The sequence below is a fragment of the Phoenix dactylifera genome, chromosome 17 (assembly GCF_051530095.1).
Source record: "Phoenix dactylifera cultivar Ajwa chromosome 17, Ajwa_hap1_PhDact_Kaust_v1.1, whole genome shotgun sequence".
NCBI lineage: Eukaryota > Viridiplantae > Streptophyta > Magnoliopsida > Arecales > Arecaceae > Phoenix > Phoenix dactylifera.
The window spans coordinates 16,004,615-16,028,110 of NC_143206.1; the positions used below are offsets into that span (position 1 = coordinate 16,004,615).

General features: G+C 38.5%; 1 protein-coding gene, 1 long non-coding RNA gene and 2 other non-coding genes across 5 annotated transcripts; all 4 read left to right on the forward strand.

The window, feature by feature from the left end:
• Nucleotides 1–6,439: 6,439 nt before the first annotated feature.
• LOC103722171 (eukaryotic translation initiation factor 2 subunit beta-like) lies at nt 6,440–21,069 on the forward strand. Of its 2 annotated transcripts, none has more exons than XM_008812625.6 (10): nt 6,440–6,577; nt 6,856–6,943; nt 7,236–7,341; nt 7,486–7,541; nt 7,644–7,686; nt 7,862–7,959; nt 11,157–11,302; nt 15,548–15,690; nt 17,124–17,209; nt 20,783–21,069. In XM_008812625.6, the coding sequence occupies exons 2-10, from the start codon at nt 6,899–6,901 to the stop codon at nt 20,858–20,860; spliced, it is 801 nt and encodes a 266-aa protein (XP_008810847.1). In that variant the 5' UTR covers nt 6,440–6,577; nt 6,856–6,898; the 3' UTR covers nt 20,861–21,069. The 2 variants fall into 2 exon arrangements, with proteins under 2 accessions (XP_008810847.1, XP_088569293.1); XM_088713167.2 differs by having other exon boundaries at nt 6,480–6,577; nt 6,842–6,943.
• On the forward strand, nt 18,491–18,571 carry LOC113463751 (small nucleolar RNA SNORD34). The gene has a single exon (XR_003388546.1). It is a non-coding gene; the product is annotated as a small nucleolar RNA SNORD34 (small nucleolar RNA).
• On the forward strand, nt 20,100–20,197 carry LOC113463752 (small nucleolar RNA SNORD34). The gene has a single exon (XR_003388547.1). It is a non-coding gene; the product is annotated as a small nucleolar RNA SNORD34 (small nucleolar RNA).
• An 843-nt stretch (nt 21,070–21,912) lies between the features above and the next one.
• Nucleotides 21,913–22,271, forward strand: LOC148699665 (uncharacterized). Its single transcript, XR_015974278.1, has 2 exons — nt 21,913–22,049; nt 22,160–22,271. It is a non-coding gene; the product is annotated as an uncharacterized LOC148699665 (long non-coding RNA).
• Nucleotides 22,272–23,496: the final 1,225 nt, after the last annotated feature.

Here is a 23,496-nt window from a genome sequence, read left to right on the forward strand (position 1 = left end):
TTTTTTTTTTTTGTTGGAGACCCGGGTTATCGGGTTGGGTAACAGGTTTAGAACTGACCCGTTACCGTAACTCCTTCTTCAACCTCCCGATCGATTCGGGAGGGCGTTCCGGCCGCTTCGGCGGTGGTTGCGGAGCGGCCGAACGGAACGGTGACAGTGGCTCCATTGTCGGCGGCGACAGGCGGCGGCTGGTCGTGGTGGTGGCCGGGATTTCCTTGTGCGCGGTGGTCGGCGGGTGCGTCGACAGGGCCGAGGGACAAGGTCGAGAACAGGTCGGCGACGCTCTTCCTCTTTCCGGCAGCGGGAGTCACACGTGGCCCTTCGACGCGCTCCGTTGTCCGTGGTCGACGTACGGCGTAATATTCGTGCGGCCACAGGAATCCGGGAATCCGGCGACGATCGGCCATACACCGGCTGCCGGTGGTTGCAGGTGGTGGGGCAACGGCGACGAACGAGGGATCAAGTCAGATGGACGCGAGGGGGGAATCCGGCGCAGGGACTGTGGCTCTTTCTTCTCTCTCGGCTGCATACTTTTTTTTTTTGCTGTTTGCCTGTGACGCTTGATCCCGGACGGCTACGGCTTAACTTCTGGGAGACCGCAGAAGAACCACCGGTGGTCTGGCGGTGGGTGGTAGAGGTGTTCACGGTGGTGACGGCTGGTGGGAAGGGCACGCAGACAGGGTTTCCCTTTGCCTCTGGTGAGAACCGAGAGAGAGAGAAGCTAGACCCCGGGTGTTGGCAGATAATCTGGCTCGTTGCTTTGGCAGCAGGGGCAAAGCCAATGGCTCTGATACCAAGTTGATGCCGGACCAAGTTTTAAATGGAAGAAGGAGAAGAGGGGAAGAGAAGGAGGAAGAAGAAGAGAAGAAGGAGAAGGGAGGAGAAGAGAAGAAGAGGAAACGTGGGGGAAAGAAATCTTTAATTCTTCATTAAAACCCTAATCAACATAAAAGTTCCCTTTAAATAGGGCCCCATAAGAACAATTAAAATAAACCCTTTACATTAAATAATTCCCCACAAATAAGCCCTAAAATGCTAATAAGCCCAGAATAAAATAAACCACAAATAAATCCTAAAACACAAATAAACCCAGAAATAACAATAAGCAAATATGCAAATAAAATGGGGACCTAGCTGATGTCCCCATCAAGAGGGCATCTGGTCCTCACATTTAATCGACGTCTGCGCGTTTCGAATTTAGGCCACTCTGGTGAAATTAAAGTTTCGTTCCCACCGTGCTACCACCTCGGTGGTTGCATATTTTTCTAAATATCGAATTTCATATAAATATTTTTTTAATATTAATATATATATAATACTTGTGTTATTATTTTATTATTTTATTTTTATTTTATATATATATATTTACATTATCTGATGCTGTTAAAAAATTAATAATTTTAAATTAAAATAACTAAATATTTTTAATACATAAATATTCAAATACAGATGATCGCAATAAAAAATAAAAAAATAATTTTAAATTTTTATTTTATTTTTATTTAAAATAAAATATAATTTTTATTAACCGTGTTAGCAAAGAACGGTTATGTTAAGAGGGTATTCACATAAATGTGACTTTTTAGGAGAATATTTGTGGAAAAAAAAAAACTTAATAAAGAAACACACATCAGCTGAGATTACCATCCATAAAATAATAATATAAATAAGGTCTCCAAGAGGAATTCCAAGAGAACGCCACGACCGCCGCCAACTGCGGCTAGGTGGAGGAGGAGAAGGAAGAGGAAGGGAAGAAGCTGTTGCCGGCGGCACCGCTTGGAGAAGTAGAAGGAGAAGGAAGAGGAAGGGAAGAAGCTGTTGCCGGCGGCACCTCTTGGAGAAGTAGAAGGAGAAGGAAGAGGAAGGGAAGAAGCTGTTGCCGGCGGCACCGCTTGGAGAAGTAGAAGGAGAAGGAAGAGGAAGGGACGCGCGGCGTCAAAGCCGAAGAGCGGCGGTGCCATGGCAAATAGGAAGCGGCCGGCCTTGATGCCATTGCGTTTAGCCTCCTTGACAGGTCCTGCTTGGAGAAGCGGCGGGCGGTAGAAGAGAGACCAAAATTGGATTTGAAGGAGGCAGATGAGGAACGGAGAAGATCTCGGAGTCTCGGTTTATGAAGATGGGCTCGCTGTCTTCGTACGCCCAGTCGGAGAGGCCATGAAAAGTTTCTCCTTCGCAAGGTCCGATGTGCGTTCACCTTCGTTTCTTCTCCCCAAAAGTTATTAAAATATTTTTTTTGTGGCTCCCTCGGAGACACAATATGAAATAGAAGAAAAAAAATACCGGTCTAAGTTTCGGCAATTTATATTTGTACTTTAAAAGTTTAAAAAATATTAATTAGCTACTAAAATTTTAAATTTGATGTAATGTGATAGCTATCTATTTTCCTTACGAAAACGTCATCATCATATGAGGGTCCCTTGATAACTAATTTTTTATAAAATTTAAGAATTGCCTTTTCCGATAACTTAGCAAAGGATTGTTTTGGCGTGAATTAAAAGAGATGAGAAGGAAAGTCACGTGAACATGGCGCTTTGAGATCCGTATGAAATAGATGATTGACAAATACTATGTGCTTTGAGATCGGTGTAAGCAGATAATGGCAAAGAATGGATTGCTTTTGAGATGCATGCAGGAGAAGAAATAATAAAGGATGAAATGCTTTAAGATCTATTGTTGATTTGAGATTTATTGTTGATTTGAGATTTGTGCTATCAAATGGATGGCAGTGACGGGGTTGCTTTAAGAGTTGTGCAGTCAAACAAAAGGTAGAGGATGGAGTGCTTTGAGGTCTATGCAGATGGATGAATTAGAGCGAATGGAGCGCTTTGAGATCTATGTAAATGGATGAATGATAGAATATAGTATGCTTTGAGATCTGTGTAGGCGGATGAATGAAAGAGAATGGAGTACTTTGAGATCTATATAGACAGATGGATGACGGAGTATGAGTCGCTCTGAAGATTGGTGCAGGCTGACGAATAGTGAAGGATTGAGCATTTTAAGATCTATGCAAGCAGATGGATGATGGAGGATGAATAACTTTGAAATCTATGCAGGCGGATAGATGATAGAGGATACAGTGCTTGAAGATCTATGCATGCGGATCGATAATAGAGAATGAAGTACTATAAGATCATTGTAGATGGATGGATGACAAAGTATGGAATACTCGTGATCTATACAGGCAAATGGATGGCAAAGGATGATGTGCATTGAGATTTATGCAGATGGATGAACCGCTTTGAGATCCATGCAAGTACGTAGATGATAATATAGAATGGAGGGTTTTAAGATCTATGTTGGTGGATGAATCATAGAGGATGAAGTGCTTTGTTATTGCCTGAAAGCTACGATTCAGGCTTGTCGAATCAAAGAAATTTTGGTATTTTTTTAGTCCGTTAATGGTGTCAGGATCCTAATAGATGGCTGGGTTATATTATAACAAAAAATGAAGTTTTAGTGGCTAAATGAAACTTTTAAAACTTTGGGGTCGAAGTATAACTATTCAAATTTTGAAGGGTGTCTTTGTAATTTTATTTATAGAATATTAAAGTTTGTTTAGTACAAAAAAAGAAAAAAAAAAGCATCCACCAACTCCAAAAGGAGTTGAGCAGACCAATGACAGTTAACATCAAGAAATAAAATTTAATAATTTTTGTTTTGCGAAAAGTAAATGAATTCAATGATAGTTAACATCAAGAAATAAAATTTAATAACTTTTGTTTCACGAAAAGTAAATGAATTCATTAATTTTAAGATGTAAGTGACATAAATTAGACAACAACATGTACTTCTCCTCACCTATTCTCCCTCATAATATGTATAAAACTTTCAAGAATAGAGATAAAGAAAGTGGTACAATTTTCCCGATGCCAAGAATAGAAAATAATATAATTTTTTGCAAAAAAAAATATTTGCTTTTTTTTCTTCATATACAAGCGTTTCCATCGCTAGAGTGGCCAAATATTCTCAAAGCTTGGCAATCAAATTGCAAGCATCTTAAGATCTCCCATCAAATGAATGTTCAATGATCCTTGTATGAGAAAATAAACCAAATACAAAAAATTATATTTTAAGGAGAAAAAAATTATTTTAAAGCAAGATATATCAATTTAGTACCGAATTTTGTATCTGTACCATTCTATTAAAATATCGGGATATTAAACAGTACAGTAAGATGCACATCAAGTATTGATACAGTGCAACACCATATTCTAATTCGGTACTGATATGGTATAGTACAGTACTGATTGATATGAAAAATTTTGTTTTAAAGTTTTGTCGAAATATTAAGGAATGCATTTCATGTAGCCTTCAACTCCCCACAATCAGAGCCTTGGGCGGGTCTTTTGTGGTTATGGCAGAGATGCAAAGAATTGTGAAAAGGGAAGAGAAATGATCTCATTATAATAGCGACGGAGAGTGTGGTTTTGGGTCTTTTAGGGCCATATCCATGTCCAAAATCAATTTTCTTTTTTTGTTAAATCCAACCCAAATAAGATTATATAACTAACATCAAACATAAGAAGGTCATGCATCAGGTATCAATAGGTTATTTAAAAAGTTATATTGCTATGTTTTTGAACTATCTTTTTTAAAAAAATATTTACTGCACCCAAAAGCTATCTCGGGAGCCACTGAGGTGGTAGCTCAGTGAAACTGGGCCTTTACTTTCAACCACGCGGTCCAAGTTTGAAATGCGCGGGCGTCGATTAAATATGGAGACCGAATGCTCCCCGCTTGGACACGTGGGATGGGATGGCTTATTGATCCGCTGATAGCCTCGGTGGTGTCGGATGTGATGTAATCACGCAGATAGTAATCGTGCCGGAGCCCAGAGGGGTAATCGAGCCGGGCCCACGGATGAAGATGATATGAGTAAAAACAGCCGGCGTGCCCAACACACGATTAGTTCTGTCCGCATCAAACATTCTTCTGGAGAGGTCGAGGCCTAGTGGGGGCTGCTGTGGGGGGGTGGGCTTGTCCCTTCCTCCCCCTTTCCCCTTTTCTTAAGCAAAAAAAAAAAGAAAAAAAAAAAAGAAAGAAGAGGCTATCTTGGGAACCATAAAACATGGAAAAATGTTATAAATAGATAAGTAATTACATCTAAAAAAATATTTACTCAATTATTATTTTCACTACCAAACATCCATACAATCAAAAATCATAAAGAATGAGAAAAATTCTAAAATTATCAAACTTAGTATAAATATTGATATATTATAAAAAGACTATCATAAATGATATGGACAGAATTTTGGTGTAACAAGATAGGTTGCGGTTTCACTAATCACTACTTGATTTTTTTTTCTTTTATGTTCGAAAAGAAAAAATGATTGATACATACAAAAAATGCATTAATACATGTATTCATATTTCTATGTATACGATTATATTTGTATGTATGCCACGTAACCTAATTGGGTTTTTGGTTTTCCGGTATAAGTTTTCCCAAACCCAACCCAATGAGACTTTAGGTAGAATTTCAGAATCCAAACCCAACCCAATGACTTATTAGGTTTATCTTCCATATGCAAGTCCTATATTTTGGTACTATTGCTAATTAGGCTAGTGGGTTCTTTGGCCTCCATTGATGCATCTGAATGTAGTTTTCTTTTCTTGAGGGTTTTGTGGTGATTTTATGGTAGTAGGTTATAGGGGACATAGATAATTGGAAAGTATTTAAACTGGGGTTACGAGGGTTACTAAATTAACTCCACCCTTGATTTGTTGTATGTGTCATCAGCGTTTTTGTCCCTTGATTTACCAACCACTTATCATCTAGGACGAAAAACACGAGATTTCTGATAGCACTCGAATGGGGAGAACCCGAAGACATAACGTTAGAGTTCGAATGTTTTTAGATGGTAATTCGCTCTTACTCCTTCGTTTGATTGCTATTACATTTCACTACTTGAAATTTTCAACAACTTCGAAACCGGAGCAAACAAGCGCGTAACCAGCGACAACTAGATACTATTGATTAATTTGACCTAAATACATGGTCATAACCAAATGCAGAGCATCTAACAATCAATCATGATGCAAATGGATGTGAATCTAACCAGCAATCAATGCGATCTCAACTCGGCCTAGATCAAGTTTTGGATCCAAATGTTGCATTCACATGTACACATGTACAACTTATTGGTTATAATTGACAACCTCTAATTTTTTTTAAGGTCAAAATTTCGCACATTTAGATGTAAAAGAAAATCTAGACAACAAAAGAAGGTAGCTCTTTGCATTTAAATTGGACGTGTTTGATAAGAACTTGTAGATCCACCAAGCAAATTGGCTCAATTCAGAAAACACAACCAAAAGTACATCGTGTCCTGGTCCTGGTCAAGCTGGACCGGACGAAACCCAATTAAAACCCCACCGGGTCACTGAACCGGCGATTCAACCGAACCGTATCCGACATCCGCTCCTAGCGATTGCCCTTGCCTAACCCTGTATAAAGCGGCGCCTCTTGCCGAAGCTTCTGTCCGGAATCACTCGCGCAGCGACTGAAATCTCCGGATGCTCATTTCTTCTTCCAAGAATTGGTGGATTCGTGATTGTTAGAGGGATAAAGGTTTTCCGATCTATTATCTATATTTCCACATGCTTCAATAATTTCTTGTTTTTTTTTCCTCCTGTTTTTGCTCATTGAAAAAGAGCTAGGTTTAGATCGTATTTGTTCGAGATTTAGGCTTTTCCTCGATCTGATGCATCTGACGGCTTGATGTTTTGATTATTCTGCCGTTTGTTTGTTTGTTTCCTTAATCGTGACTTAGGGTTCGATGATTCCTTTTTTCTATTTAAACTTGTTAAAAGAAATGGTACTGATTCTTTCCAGATTCTTATTTTTAGGGTTAGGTGTGTTCTTGTCTGAGGATTTGAAGGGACGGTCAATATGGCTGACGAAAAGCCAGCCGAGATGAAGGAGGAGGTGCCGGAGGTAAGTTTCTGGACTATTTGTTCGGCAGTTCCCCTTTTTTTTTCAGGAAAGATTCTTCATGTATCAGACATAAGGCTTGCCGTTATGGGTGTAAGATTAGGGTTAATGTACAATGGGAATAAGAATGACACTTTGTTTGATTCTCTGTTGATGCATCAGTAATGGCTTTGCCACGATTTTGCCACGATAATTTGTCTTCTCCTTCTTTTTCGTATTCTTCTTCTTATTGTTCTTCTTATTATTCTTTTTGGTAAAAGATCTGTGTCATTTATTAGTGGTAATTGTCTTGTAGGTTGCCCCCTTTGATCCTACAAAGAAGAAAAAGAAGAAGAAGGTGGTAATTCAAGATTCTGCTGAGGAGGTGGATAAACTAGCTGAGAAAACGGAAAATTTAACAGGTGCGTGCTTGTATTTGAACTGGTTAAAAAATTTCGAGTGCAGTGGGGAAGGCAGAATGAATGTATTTCTAGGCATACATGATTTTTTTTTATTATGCATAAAGATGACTATTATGAAGTTACCTCTGTATTCTGATGATGCAGTTGCCGAGTCTGGCGAAGTAAACTTTGTCGGCATGAAGAAGAAGAAGAAGAAACCGGTCAGTTTGCACCCAGATCTTATGATGTTGAGTGAATCTTTTGATCTTCAGACAGCATCCTTGGTACGATGATGTGAACTTTATGGTGTTATGTGATTTCAGGTAGAGACTGATGAAAATGGGGATGCTGGAGAAGACCTTAGTGGTAAAGACTCTTGAATTCGTGTGTATGGTGCTCTTTGTAGAAAAATGAGTTAATTTTTTGGACCCAAAGAACCAGGAGAGTTTTACTTAGCATGCTCCGTCATAGTAGCATATCTGTTAAATATCCTAAATTAGTCCCATTTACAGAACAAGCTACAATTTTCACTGATGTTCAGGTGACCAAATTGGAGAGGATGAGGAAGGGGAGGGCATCGTTCTAGGAGGTGCCCGATACCCCTGGGAAGGAACTGTTCGGGATTATAAGTATGAAGAGGTTGGTTGTCTCATTAAATTTGTAAATTTGATTGTTGGGCATTTCTTTGTATATGCTTTGTTCTTCGGAGGCACTGACACTGACAATAAGATGGTGGTTTCTTATAATTCCATCTTCTTGGTATTGTAGTCTTTAAGTATTAATTAACTTTCAAGGTTTGACTCTTAAGATACTTCTGTTGTAATGCAGTTATTACAGAATCAAAGTTTTAGCAAGAGATCATTGGTTATTGATATTGACAGTTGGATGTATAAAAAGGTGCTAACTATGATATGCCAACTCAGGGTGATGCAGTACATTAATAGGCTAGAGCAGCAAAATGATGGGCCACCAATTAAAAAACAAGATATAAAGCTGGGGAAGGAAGAATGGTAACTTTGAGATATACCAGTAAGAAAGATAATTAGAACAGGCAAATGTATTTAATTTGTTCATAAATATACGATATAAAGCTGGAGAAGGAAGAAAGGTAACTTTGAGATATACCAGTAAAAAAGATAATTAGAACAGGCAAATGCATTTAATTTATTCATAAATATACAATTTCTGTATCATGAGATGCAACCCTAACATATATAGGCTGACTGATTATTGATCTTGATCTTCAATTTGATCAAACTAAGGTTGTCAAATTGCTTAGGCAAAGCCAGACGGTAGAAAGCTTTATGACCTTGGCGAGTGCCAAGGTGCTTGGGTAGTTGCCTAGGGAGGAAAGCCTTGAAGCGTTATTATGAATTATTTTGGTGATATACATAAATTAGTATATTCATATATCATATATGCACTCTTTTTTCCCAATAGATGGCATCATAAAACCTTTTTCGACACTTAAAAAGACCAAAGAACAAAATTTAGAAGAAAAAGGAGAGGGCTCATAGAATTTTTGCTGCTGCACCAACCGGCTTGCTATAGGACCATGCAGTCCGCACCAAACAAGGAGTATAAGAAGGAAGAAGAAGAGAATGGTAGAGACGTAGCAAACAATAGATTGCAGGGCTATATCAAACACCGGTCATGAAGAAGAACAAAAGGAGATGGAAAAAGGAAAACAGTGGCTAGCAAGCAAGAAGGGCAAAAGGTTCATGTTTTTTTTCCAGCAAATTTTTTACAACCATGAAGTCCTAGTTATATGAAACACGGAAGAAAAGTTCATGTTTTTTTAATTGCTTAATTGGGTAAAAGTTATGAACTTAAACATCTGGAAAGGCACCAGATCTAGGAATCACAAAAACTTTAAGTTCTATCATTTAACTTGATTACTATAATTGCATACAGGATTTCCACAAGCTTAATTCGGAACCAAATTCTGCCACTTAATACCCTCGAGTCAAGGAACATAAAACATTGCAATGTCAGTGTACATGGACATGTGTATCCATGGTCTGCCGAACCGACCGGTTCCGGTCCGTTCAAGCTGTACCGAACCGATGCCGACAGCTACCGGTACGGTTCGGCTGTGAAAACCGGTACCGAACTGAAACCGGTGCGACCGGCACCGGTAGAAGCAGGGAAGAAGAGGAAAAAAGAAGAGAAGAAGAAGAGAAAGAGGAATAGAAGAAAAAGAGAAGGCAAGTACCGGAAAAAGGAGAATCTCTCTTCCTTGCTTGCGGGCGGGACCTCTCTTCCTTCCTTGCTCGTGGGAGAACGGGCGGAAACCGGAAAAGAGAGGAGAAGAGAGAGGCGATGAAGGAGGGTTCGGAAAGAAGAAGAGGAGGAAAAAAATAAAGAAAAAAAAAACCCAGTGCGTGGGGGCGAGTGGGGAACCGGGCACGAGTGGAGAACCGCGAACCTGCTCGCGTTCCACGCTCAAGGAACCGCGCCCGCACGCGGTTCCCTACGCTGGCCGCGATTCCCCATGCGGGCTTGCCGCACGGGGCTTTTAATGCCACATAGAGTGGCATTTAACGCTGACGTGCGCGCCCGCGCGTCCGACGCGTTTTTTTTCCTATCTCGACCGGTTCGATACCGGTTCCAATCGGTACTGGTCTTCACTGGTACATCAGTGCTATCGGTACCGCAGACCTTATATGTATCTAGTGGTAACATTTCTCTCTTCAAACAACCAGGACACCTAGTTTATACACTTTGTTGTTTTCTTAATTGTTCATCTTGTGCAATGTAAACAATACAAATCATACTTCTGCTGCATAACCATCATAGCCACTGAGTCTGGTCATAACTATTTGGGGCTGGCTTTACGTATCCTTGTTTGCCAAGCAATCCTATTTAGGGCTATAATCGATTGTACCTTTCAAGTGATCCATGTATTTCTTTGCACTGGAGTGCATGTATAACTGTTCAAAAAAGAGTTTCTGGCTGTCATAAAAGAAAGAACAGGGCAACTGTGGAAGTCCCAAATAAACTGTTTTGATGGTGCATGCTATTTAGAGCTGTGCCAAAAGCAGATGAATTTTCAAAACTCTCCCAATTTCTTCAAATTTTTGATTCTGTCTTCCGATGGGCCTATGTAGATGACTATGCGACAAGGAGATAAAAGTAACAATATTTCTTAAGCAAAGCAAGAAATTGATTGTGACAAATGACCAAGATTATTAATGAAAATCTTGGTTCAACATGCATGGGATTTAAAGTTGGAGAGCATGTGATCAAAAAACTGTTTTCCATAGTAGGTGAGTTCCTTTAATAGATCAAAATTGAATCATGGAGAAGAGAGGAAACTAAAAATTTATTTCAAACTGTTATGGTGCTCACTTCTGTTGGCAGGCAAAAATTACTGCATTCAAGCTTACCTTCTTCTCAATCAGGTTCTTTTATAATATATTTGCAAACAGTAGCTAGCTATTATGTTGATTATCTCCAACATCTATTGAGAAATCCTTGCACATTTTTTCTTTTTTTTTTTTATTTTTATTTTTACAATCTATAGTGTACTTTTATCACTTTAGTGAAGGGATTGTGAGGGACTATGGATTAGAAGTTGCAGATGGCACTTCAACTAGCATGTTCTGACTAGAATGAGGTTTACATCATTCATAGAATTGTGCTTTTATAGTAGTTCTAAGTGTGGAACTAAGTTGATTTTTATGTCAGTGCATTGCTGTAGCATGTGATGGTTATTTCTTTGTTCTTTTGCATCTGTTTTGTGGTTTCTTACATATTCATGCTTCACCCCTTTAAAGAATCTTAACTCTTTTATATTTAGTACCAGAAGGTTGATGTTTATTTTGGTCATGCAGCTATTGGATAGAGTGTTCAATATATTGCGAGAAAATAATCCAGATCTTGCTGGTGATAGGCGTCGAACGGTGATGAGGCCCCCACAAGTTCTTAGGGAAGGAACTAAGAAGACTGTATTTGTGAATTTCATGGACTTATGCAAGACGTATGTATTGGTTCTTTATTATGGATGCCCATGTTTTTTTTATCTTTAAACCAAGATATGATGATATTTCCAAATTTTGAAAAGACATCTCCAAATTTTGAAAAGACATCATTTTTATCCCCTTTGGACAATTAGTGATGGAATTTCAGCTTGCATATGCTTATTTCTAATGAAATGTTGATGTTAGAAGGAACACTGGAAGGTGGGGAGGGCATATTATTTGGGAACAAACAGATCTCATTAGGTTTTCTCTTTTGGTCGAAATGTAAATATTAATTTTGATACCTGTTAAATTATTTCTTATTTTTGTAAATTTTTGAATTTATTATGCTCCATGGTTGTTGATAAGGCTTAGGAGATACTTTCATAATAGGGAGAAAAGAAAAGAGTCATTAGGGAAGCAAAATTTTGCTTAAGTGGATTTTAAGTATATTGTTCTTTGCTGATGCAAATGCTTGTCCTTAGACGACAATGATGGTGTATGCAAAATGTAGGGATGTTGAGCAAAAGTGAAGTTGCATGGAGGTCCTGTTTGTTTACAGAGTAATTGTACGTTATCATTATGTGATGGAAGGAAAATCATGATCTTTCTCTTTTTTGCAAGTGCTAATGTAGATTTTGAGAGAGAAATAAAAGGTAGATTATAAGGTATGTATTGGTAGAAATTTTTTGGCTGCTTAAAGGTGGTCAGATTGCAGTGAATTAGCATTTTGCTCCATGTATAGAACATTTTGAGAATGTGGTCAAGGTAGTATGCACAAAATCCTAATTGGCCAAGGTTCGCCGTCTTGGTATTGGACCCCGTACCGGTACCATTCTATTACAGTGTCGGTACACGGTACGATATGAGATGGCAACGCATACCGAGTGTCGATACGGTATGAGACTACATAACAGTTTGATACTAAGATGGTATGGTATCTGCCGGTATGACGTACCTTGTGATTGGCTGCTGGTATATTTGTTACTCTTTATTAATATATATATATATGTATATATATATATATATGTATATGCATGCATATATATGTGTGTATATATGTGTGTGTATATATATATGTATGTATATGTTACATTATTGATTGTGACTTGGAAAAGGTGGAAAAGTGCAGTTTTTGAATGGGATCAAAATGGAGGAAGAGTGGTTGGTAGAACCTTTTATCACTTGTCAGAACTGTTCTTGATTTTGATATTTGATAAGCTTAACGAATGACGGCTGTTTGTAAGTTTTCTGTCCTTTAGATCTAGCCATGTGCTTTTTGAACCATGGCATTTGTAAGAGTGAACTGGACCCCCATTGTGAGACCCTTCTGGAAGTTGCTTTGTTCGTAGTGGTGATTTTAAATGATTTTGTGGATCTGCTTTTCTGTATGGCTACACTAATTTATGCTTAGGCATTCACCATCTTTATTCTTTTTCCATGTGTTCCTTTAAATTCGGGTTCTTGGAACTTATATCCTATAGCTACCTTGTAAGAATTTTGGATCTTAGTGAATACCTCATACATATTGAAAGCATAAATCACGAAACAAAGGTGAGAGTATTGTGGCTTTGAGGTCACCTCTCTTGTCAGGGTATGTTTATTTAGTTATCTTGTGTTCACAATCATAGATCTCTGTTACAATGTTCACTGTCACCTCTTATCAGGGTTGACTTAAATGCGGTTTCTATTTTGTTATTGTTAATAGTAGTTTTCCTCCCATGCTTTTTTAACAAAAGATAAGAAGGAAATCTAGGTGTACAAGAAACATTACGAAGACAAAAATATTAAATAAATATTTTCCAATAAGTAGCGACTTGGTACCATGGCACATACCGGCAGGTGGCTGGTTTGGCATGGTACGGGTCTGTATTCTGCCGTTTTGGGGTATATTGTAATAGGGAGGGAGGGGGAGAGGAAAAAATGGAGAGGGGAAGAGAGAGGGAGGGAGGGGGAGAGAGAGAGCAAGAGAGAGGGCGAGGAGCTTCAAGATCTTCGGATAGGGAGAGAGAGAGGGAGAGGGACTCATTTGCTCGAGCAACCAAGTGCTTCAGAGAGGGTTTCAAATAGGGGAATCTGCGATTAGATTTTCAAACAAGGAGGGCTTCGAATGGAGAGTGGGTGAGAGAGAGAGGGAGAGAGGGTGGGGGGATGAAGAGAGGAGGGACTCATTTGCTCGAGCGACTGAGGGCTTCGGGGAGGGTTTCGAATGGGAGGACCGTCTCTTATATATGGAACTGAGGTGCTAAACCGTGCCGGTAACTGACTGGGCTGGTTTGGCCAATTGGTTTGGCATGGTTCAACAATCCTTGATATAGATTTTTGCTATTCCTGCATTCATAGAATGATGTAGCTTTCTGTTAGCTAATTGCTCCATTAATGTTTTAACATCTTCTTTCATCCGACTTATTGATACTCTTAGTACTTGAATCGTTAGATGGAAGAAGATGTTAAAACATTACTGGAGCAAGTTGTCAAAAATTAAGATGGTATAACTGGTGTAACATTATCAACCTATTAAATCAACAACTTGCCTTGTGATCTTCAGGTACCAAGAATATCAATAAATTAGATGGAAGAAGTTGTTAAAACATTTCCAGAGCAAGTTGTCAAAAATTAGCAGCGGTATAACTGGTGTAAAAGTACCTTGTACTTAGTATTTAATTCCTATAGCATTCTCTGTATCATTACTGACGGAATATATTATCCTGACCATGTACAAGTTGCGATTCAGAAACTAGTAATTTGCTAATTTTTTGAATTGCTTCTTAGCAATGATCACAAGAAGATTCTGAAGAAGCTAAATCAGGGGCAAATTTTGCCCTTCATTAAGTAGTGAAACTATTTAAGATTTGTGCCAGGCGATCTCCTCCTTGAATATAATGAGTGGTTTTTCACCTTGTAGTTCTTGACTAGGATATATGTAATAATTCCATTCTTAATGCAATAGAGCAGTTGGGATAGGTTTAGCTACAGAGCAAAAAGTTATCTGAAGTTTGGGGGGTTGGGGGGGGGGGCATGTTTGTTGGGGACTGTGAAATGGTAATAAAATGTGTAATAGTGATTGAATCAGGTCTAGAATATGCATGATGGACCGAATAGGGAGGAATCAAAATATGCATGATGGACTAAGGGTGTCAAGCGTTGTTGGAACGAACCAGAAAATTTGAGCTTGAATCCTATTGATAGGATGCAAGCTCAACTTTCTCTGCGTGTGTGCATGCACCTTAGAATTGAAGTTCCATGACATTTGGTATGAAACTGTTTCCCAAATTGAATATAGTTTACTTGTTTATGTTTTTTGGACTACAATGAGTTGATAACGAAGAAGATCTTGCTGTTCCTTATGTCCCTTATCACTCTGGCAACTTTTTTCTTTTCGTGAAATTCTAAGCTGCTAAGATTAAATCTTCTATCACTGTGAGAACAACAGAAGAGCCAGTTGGAGTTATTTTGGATTTTTTTCCCTTTGTAACTATTACTGAGAGACAAAGTGGAATTAAGCATCAACTTTTTTGCTACCTGTTCAAAATTAATATGATACCTTTTGTTGAAAATTTCTGATGAAGTTTTGGGGCATGAAGTGCAACTGTGTGGTCAGGAACGCAAAGCCAGGTCATGGTTGTGTTTTCTTAACTCCTGTGGCACATGGTGCTTCATGAAACATTTTGGCAAGGCAGTTGAAGATATCTTTTCTTGTTCTCCATATCCTGCTTGGTGCCAAATTATTTATTATGATTAGTCAATCCTGAGCCATGCCATATAGATTATGGGTTGAGATACAAGCAACCAAAATTATCTGATGTTGCATGAGTGGTGATTGCTTTTTCATAAATTAGATGCACTATTTACTCTTGGAAAATGTTGTAATGTCAGGAAATTGCTATGTCCTGTCTATTTCAAGTCGTTTATGATTGCTATGCTTAAGTCATGGTTGTGAACTGAAGTTTTTCTTTGTATACCAATCAAAAGAAAGATTCTCTATTGTTGTAAATTGAATCTCTGCAGCAAAAGAATTCTGGATATTCATATGATCACTTTTTTAGATTCATTTTTTGTTTTTTTCCTCTTTTTTGAGATCCTCACTTCATATGCAGCACAATTTCTGCGTAAAATCATGGCCATTGTTGAATACAGCACACTTGAAAGATGTTTTTTTTTTCCCATTTTAAGTTATTATTTAACCTAATATTTGTTTGGTCTTCATTTTTTCCATTTCTACATTTTTCAGTTGTTCTCATGATGAGATTTTAATGGATGTCCAGGATGCATAGGCAACCAGAGCATGTCATGACTTTCTTACTTGCTGAGATGGGAACAAGTGGATCCCTTGATGGACAGCAGAGATTGGTTATTAAGGGAAGGTTTGCTCCAAAGAATTTTGAGGGTATCCTTAGAAGATACATCAGTAAGTATACTATCCTGATGTTAAAATCTACATTTCCGAGTGATGTAGCACTATAACATTTTTCTTATTGTGTATTCTAATTTGGAAGGGAATCTAGTTCTATATCAGCAACTTTGATGACTAATTATTTGTTTTACATAAAAAAAATTATTTGTTGACAGATTTAAGTGTGTTTGTTGTGGAAGCAAATATGTTCAGTGCTGCATGTTAGTTGTACTCCGGCAACTATTGTTGTTATATAATGAAACTCTGGTTATTTTCACTATTCTAATGCATTAATAAGGCAGAGAAACATCAGAAGCAGAACCAAAGCGTTATGTTCATAAAAAAATCTTCTGGCCCGGAAGTTCAAGTCTTTTGATCAAAATTAGATTTTCAATGATAGTTTCAAATTGTACTATGCTGTCCTTGAGTTAGTTTATTTTAGGCAAAATGGACTGGAGCCTCGATGAAGGCCTTAAAAAATAAGAAATTTTGAAAAGCCAATATAGTGATATGCAGAGAATATGATAAAAGCAATGAAGACATGCTTTTTCCATCATCTGTTACAATGTTTAATTGTTTAGCATATTTTAGTACGTTATAAACCATTTACAGGTAATTATACATAACACATAAGGTATAGATCCTCAATTTTTTTTTTAAATCATGACATGTTACATGAGGGATAAGTTGCTTGATGTAAATATCTTTAAAGTAAAAGTTTTACAGCATCAATTCTTATCAAGTGTCACATATTTAAAATCATTGATAACTACCTTAGTAACTTTTGACTTCTGCAAAGACTAATTATCAGTGATGTAATAATAGTAGCTGCTGTTAGAAGAAATATGTATTCTGCTCAACCACTGAATTGGTCACTCAAGCCGGTTTGAACTAGTTCAGACTTATGATCAATTTATTGTTTTGCCTGCCTTAGTTACATCAACACAAGCATATGAAGTTGACAAAGTGCTCCTTGTATTTGCAAATCCTTCCATATAACCAGTTACGTGAAGGACAATATCATGAAAATTGAATGATGTGGAAATATCGACGTTGGTGAAGGCTCACGCTTATAAATTGTTTGCTTCACTGTTAATTATGGATACATCACACATAAATATGAAGCAAAACTAGTAATTTGCCGAATGTTCCATAGTTTTGGGTGCTTTCTGCACCGGGAAACTAGAAGTGGAGCCTTGTAATTGGATACTGGCTAGGCTCCAGATTTTGAAGTTGATAAAAGAAAGAGTGTAAAATCTAAAGTACCATTAACTCCTCCATGCATGCCAATAGTTTATTATGCAGATGCTAAATGTTTATCGAGGTTAAATTTCACCAGTGGTGTTGCTGTGTTACACTTGAAAGCACTAAGAAATTTATGTGTGTTTTTGGTCCCAGAAAGATGTTGGCCATCTTTAATTTGTCTAATTTTGACTCTTTTTTCCCAGATGAGTATGTTATATGCAATGGCTGCAAAAGTCCTGATACAATTCTTTCTAAGGAAAACCGTTTGTTCTTCCTCCGCTGCGAGCAGGTGGCCACTCAGCTTATTGTTTTCTTTATATGCATTTGTTAAATTTTTGAACTTGCTGTTCACTCTGACTTTACAAAGAGGTACTTGCGGCATTTGTCTTATTTTCTTTGTTTGGTGAGGCCTATTATGATTAACCAATATGTTGCCTTCATCTCTTTATTTAGTTGTATGATAAGAATCTCCTGTCATTCTGAGGCTCTCCTATGGGGAAAGTAAGGAACTGATATCATGCCTCAGGCTTCCCACCCCATACATAAGAGAGAGAGAGAGAGAGAGAGAGAGAGAGAGAGAGAGAGAGAGAAGAAAAATGTCAAAATGAGCATAACATGACTTCTAAAACTCATTCTGTTTTATAGGGTTAGGCATTTCAGAGGTTCAAATGGTCTGCTTGGTTCTAGACCTCTGGAAACTTGTATTCATGGTCGGCGGAACCGTTTCGAACCGCCTGGTTTGGGGCGTACCGGGATGGTTCCGGCAATGAAAATGATAAACCGACGACGAAGGGCAAGAAGGAGAAGGAAAGAGAGAGGGAGAGGAAGAAAGAGAGAGGGAGGTAAAGGCCGGCCAATGGAGGGCCGGCGGCCGCTGTGCAGAGGAGGTGAAGGAGGCGCTTCACCTCTTATTCTCCTGTTTCGTTCGAAACAAGGGTCTCGGAGGGGGCCCCTTTTTATTTTTACGATTTTAAGTGAAAGTTGGCAAATCTCATGCCAACTTAACTTTTTTTTTTTTCCTCAAACGGCAAGGAATTTGCCGACTTTCACTTAGAAGTTGCAAAAATAAAAAAGGGCCCCTCTGGGTCCCTGTTTCAAACGAAATAGGGAAACTAGAGGCGGAGCCCCTCCTCTGCATGGCTCGTAGGCCCTCTGCCGGCCTCCCTCACACTCCCCCCTTCTCTCTCTTTTTTCCTCTCTCCCATTCTCCCTATCCCCCGCCCCCTCTACTGTGTCAACACAGAATGGCACAGAGCCATTTGACCCGTGCTGCCGGAAAACCGGTCCGAGCCCCGGTTCCGGCCTAGTGGTCCTTGCTCGTATTCTATGTTACTAGGATTGATATGATTGGATTTTAGTCCTCGCACTACCTCAATGAATTATAGGCTTTCTTTTCCCTCCCTGTTTTCTTGCAAAGGATAATTGTTGTTAACAGGACCCAACTATTTTCAGTTCTTGTCAGTTTGGTCTTGACCTTGGTCGAAAAGGCAATGTAGTAGTTTTGGGCTTGCCAGTTTCTGTTTTTTTAAAACTGTTTGGATTCTTGTTACTACTTTTACCCTTAGTTAATGAGGCCTATGATGATCAATATATTGCCTACATTGCTTGATTCAGTTGTATGATAAGAACATCCTTTTATTCTGAGGCCTTCTCATAAATAATCAAAAAGAAAAAATATTCTATTTTGTATGTGTAGGCATCTCAGAGCTTCAAAAGGTCAGATTGGTTCTGCACCTCTCCAAGACTAATGTCCCATATCACTAGGATCATCATTGTTGAATTTTAATCCTTCCACTACATCAATGAATTTCTGGCATTCTTCTCCCTCCCTTTTTTCTTAAAAAAGTTAAGATTGCTGTTACAGCTCAGACCCAACAATTTTTCATGTTCAGTCAGTTTGATTTTGAGTCTTTTGACCGAGGCATGTGGTATTGTCCCATGCTAGCCATACTGTATGTTAGTATGGTACCAAGGTTCGGTTCGGTATATTAGCCAAATTGGTCCGTACTGGTCAAAATGGGGCGAAACCACCCTATATAGATCCGATTTTGGACAGTACCATAGTTGGGAGTGAGAAAACTGTTAGAAGCCGTCTTGTTACCGAGTGCGTACTATATTGTACCCGACTGTACCATTTCAAATTGGTACGCTTTTTTGTACCAGTTTTGCGAGCTTTGCTTTTGACTTTGGTTTGCTTTAGATCTTTTGTAAAAGGTGATTCAGTTTTGGGCTTTTTTATTTATACTTTTTCTTTTTTTTCTTTTTTCTTTACAAATAAATCAGTTTGAATTCTGGTTACTGCTTTCATCTTTCTGTAGGGTATGAGGTCTATGATACTCAACCAACATGTTGCCTGCATTGCTAGATTCATTCGCATGATAGGAATTTCCTGTTTTTTTGAGGCCTGTGCATGCCATAATATTGTGCGCGCGCTCACTGAACCTGGTTGTTTTGGAGGTACAATCAGGTTTAGTCTGGCTCTCTTGATTGTGGTGCGATATCAGGACATAATATTGGATTTCTTTCAATCCTTTAGATGGGGTTCCTTCATATCGTTTTCCTGAAAATATTGGATTGCTGTTATGATTTGAATGCACTTGTTTTTAGATCCAGTCAGTTTGGGTTAAAGATGGGTTGGGTCTGAATCTTGTAGAGAGGGCGGACTAGTTTTTGAATCTTCATGTTTTGCCCTTTTTTTTAAAATATGATCAGTTTTAGTCCTCCTTTCTTATAGCTCCCTTTTTTCAAAAAATATAAAAACCTATGATCATCAACTAGTATATTGCCTAGATTGATTTATTTGTTTGATAAGAATATCGTACCATTCTGAGGGTTTTTGGAAGGAATACAAGGCATGAATGTCATAATGTGTTCTATCTTGCATCTCCCTCATGCTGTTTATATGGTTGGACCTTCCAGCAGGAGATCATGTTGGGTTTGGAGGATCTCTTATTACTGCGGTCCTACATCAAGATTGGATTTTTCTGAGAGTTTTGATATTGCTGTTTTCCGGTTTTGACAATTTGGTTTCAGATTGGGCTGAGTCTTAGTTTTTAAGAATAGGTTGTATGCTTCGTAGGCGGTATACTTCATAATTTTTTCCCCTTATCCCTCCTTTGCCCCTTTTTTTCACAAGGATTGCTTTTACTGTGTCACATGTGGTCAACCCAGCCCTCAATACTGGCCTATGATGATTGCAGAATTTTTGCCTACATTGTTTGACTACTTCATTGTGATAAGTGTTTGCTTTGCAAGTTGCAACTCTCCTGAGGCCAGCGTATAGATGACCTGTTCTGCTGTGGTTCTTTTTCACAATTTTGCTGCTCTGTTTTGATGCTAAAATTGTGATTTAATCATATATGTCGGTTGAATGCAAATAAGTGGACTCCATCAGGCTTGTCATGGCAATTCTTGTCTGGAACACCAGGATAAGTAGATATTTGTTTTCTCGTTGGATATTTTGCAACAGCGATCAGAAAGGTGTGCTTTCAAATTGCTCTAACATCATTTGGTGGCTTTATGTTTCACCAAAAATAAAAAAAAGCAGCCACATGTTTCACCCCCAAAAAAAAGCAGCAGCTACATGAGTGCACCAAATGTATACTCAAAAAGATGGTGAATTATAAACATGTTTTGAGGAGGAAAAAGTTACACAGAGAAGCCACTATGTATACTGTAGTTAACTATTGCCCTGCTCTTTTTTCAGCCCACCTAAAGCATCAAAGACCAAACTTAGCATTTGTTTACTTGGTCTCAAATCATTTACCGTCTGAATTCCATATGGATTTTGTTTTGTGCCTGTGGCTGCTGTTGATATTCAAATTCTTTTTTAATATTGAATCAATTTGTTTCTTTCTTTCAGTGTGGTTCTGCACGGTCCGTTGCACCCATCAAGGCTGGCTTTGTTGCAAGAGTTGGACGTCGGAAGGCTGGGACGTGATCTTATATTGTCTTTGTTATTGTCGATCCTCTCTGACCATTAAAAAACAGATGTTTGTCGGGCTTCACCTGTCTTTATCTTCTCATTCAAATTTGCTCACAGTTTTGCCCTTGAGTTTTGTTATAATCTTCTTTTTATGTGCTTTATTTACATGATTTTAAATTTGACTAGTTTGACAGGATACATACGTGAAGATGCATTTTGATCAAGTTTGATAATTAGTAGAAATGGTGCACCTTAGTTAAGATCCTTAAATGATGTTGAAAGATTCAAAAATTCTCGGACTAAGTTTCAGCGTCGGAACTTCATTTTGGTGCTTGCAACCTCATTGTTTGTGGAATGAAGGCATCAACTGTAGTCTCTTGAATCATCTAGTACACCTGGTTCCCTTCGTGCATTTGATATTTATTTGGATTTTTGTTTTTTTGTTTTGTTTTTTTTTGTGGTAAGCCCTGAACAAGTATTCCTTTTAGGTGGATGGCTAAGCTGTCTCCTAGGTGGTATTTGGCGGCTCAAATAGGATTATTATGACAATCTTAAACCATTGGTGTTCTTCATCCCTGGTGATCTAAGATTATGTTATATTTTAGTAATTAAAAATTTTTAAATATTGGTAATTAACATGTTTGATATGCTCATTGACCATGTAATATCAAAATTATATGTAATATCAAAATTATATTGATGTATTCTAAATATTTTGCAATTAGTAAACTGAATTTTTAAATAAATCATAGAAAAATATAAATGAATATAAGTCAAATTATCAAAACCTGTCAAACCAGTTCCATAGGATCAAAAGTTAATCAAAACTGATCAAATAACTTCAAGGAATTACTGAATCTTCCTAACAAGAAGAATTTTTATTTTTTTTTGCAGGATTATCAAATTCTTCTGAACTTATTTTTCCCAAAGATTGGCATTTTTTTGATGTTTCGTGCTGGATGGGGGGTAATCAAATTCATCTGCATCTACATCATTGTTAATCATAGAGTCATCATCCTATACCAAACGCCACCTTAGGTGGATATGCCATTGAGGCATTAGAGAAGCTGTAGACTTGGTGTTTTTACATGCCGTTTCGTTCAATTCTATTTCTTATTTGGGAGGCTGATTTTAGCCGACTGTTGTTGGAACAACAAGTTTCAACTAGGCTGCATTTGGCGCGAAGATGGACGACATCCCTGAGGTGAGCCTTGCGTGTCGCTCAGGAGTTTTCTTTTAATAATAGACAAACTTGTTTGTCTTAGCCATGGTATATGTCGAGCAAGTCGAGCCTTCTTATATATTAAATGTTAGGGTGATTGTTCTGTTTACGACCGATGCAACTGAGGCTTGTTTAAAACTTTGGTACCGAGCAGCTGCAATTGCCCTTATCAGGCATATTCGTCGATTTAAATTACCTGTTTCGTATTCGAACTTATTTTGTCAAATTGTATTTGATCGTGTCAGCCTCACATTTCACGAAGCCCATTTCCTTTCTGATAAAGTGGCCGCATGTTTAACCGCGGCCGACGTGGGAACAAATGGGCTAAATGCATGAAGGGGGCATTTGGTATGGGGTGATCGTTTCAGGACCAAGAGTGATGTGGGTGGAGGTGATGAGATCACCGTGTTTGGTTGCACTATGGTGATCCTACGTGGCGGTGATTCTAAATCATCTTCACTATTTAAATCACCGCCCAATCCGGTGATGGGATATCCGTCGTTGGGGTCGGAAATTAAAGATCATCCCGGAGCAGTGATTCTGAATTGAAATTAAAGACAAAAATACCCCTCAATTTTTTTTTACGCTCGAGCTCGAGTCGTTACCTCTTCCATCTCTCCGCTTCTCTCTCTATCGCGCTTTTTTTACCTTTTTTTTTTAACTGAAATGATCTATAAAAAAGAAAAGCCTCCGCCCAAAGGAAGGCTTTCGGAAGGCAAAGAGAAGATAATCACAGAAGGAAGGAAGAAGGCAAAAAGTCCCAGACTGGTGATGAAATAAAGAGAGGAGAGAGAGAGAGAGAGAGAGAGAGAGAGAGAGAGAGAGAGAGAGAAGAGAGGGGGGGGGGGGGGGGGGGGGGGGGGGGGGAGGGTAGGGAGGTTCCTTGCCCTTGTTTTGAGCCTGCTAGATCAGGTTGTAATGCTATCAACTAATTTAAAAATGATAGGCTTCTTTTATCCACCAAGTATCGCCAAGGCTTGTAATCAGAATGTTCGTTGTTAGCCGAACGGTTGGTACGTTTCTCATTTGTAGGTGTCATAGATGGTGATTGCTTCGCATTGGCATGGTTGCATGGTACGATAGGGTCTTCTTTTTCCGGTGGTCGCGTCTCTACGGTGTTCGAATCTTGGATGATGGTGCATCCCCTCCTCTTCCCTCCCTTTCTTGATGGATGTGTCAGAGGACGATCTTTCTTGTGTAACAAACTGCCTTAATATGAATTAGTGATGGATGTGCGAAGAGGATAATAGTACATGCATCGTCATATCTTTTCCCTTAAACAAATTGCCTGGTCGAACCAATTTTGTTTTATTTTCTAGAGAATAATCTATGGTAGGTTCCGAGAACACCTTCTGTGTTTTTTTTTTGGCTGCTCATGGTCGTATCAAAAAAAACTTCTGTTTATAATAGTAGTTTCTGCCTTATCTTC

Coding starts and splice junctions, on each gene's coding strand:
- LOC103722171 (XM_008812625.6), top strand. CDS start 6,899: ATGGCTGACGAAAAGCCAGCCGAGATGAAGGAGGAGGTGCCGGAG. Junction 7,342..7,485: donor GAAAACGGAAAATTTAACAG/GTGCGTGCTTGT, acceptor CTGATGATGCAG/TTGCCGAGTCTGGCGAAGTA. Junction 17,210..20,782: donor TCTTCCTCCGCTGCGAGCAG/GTGGCCACTCAG, acceptor TCTTTCTTTCAG/TGTGGTTCTGCACGGTCCGT.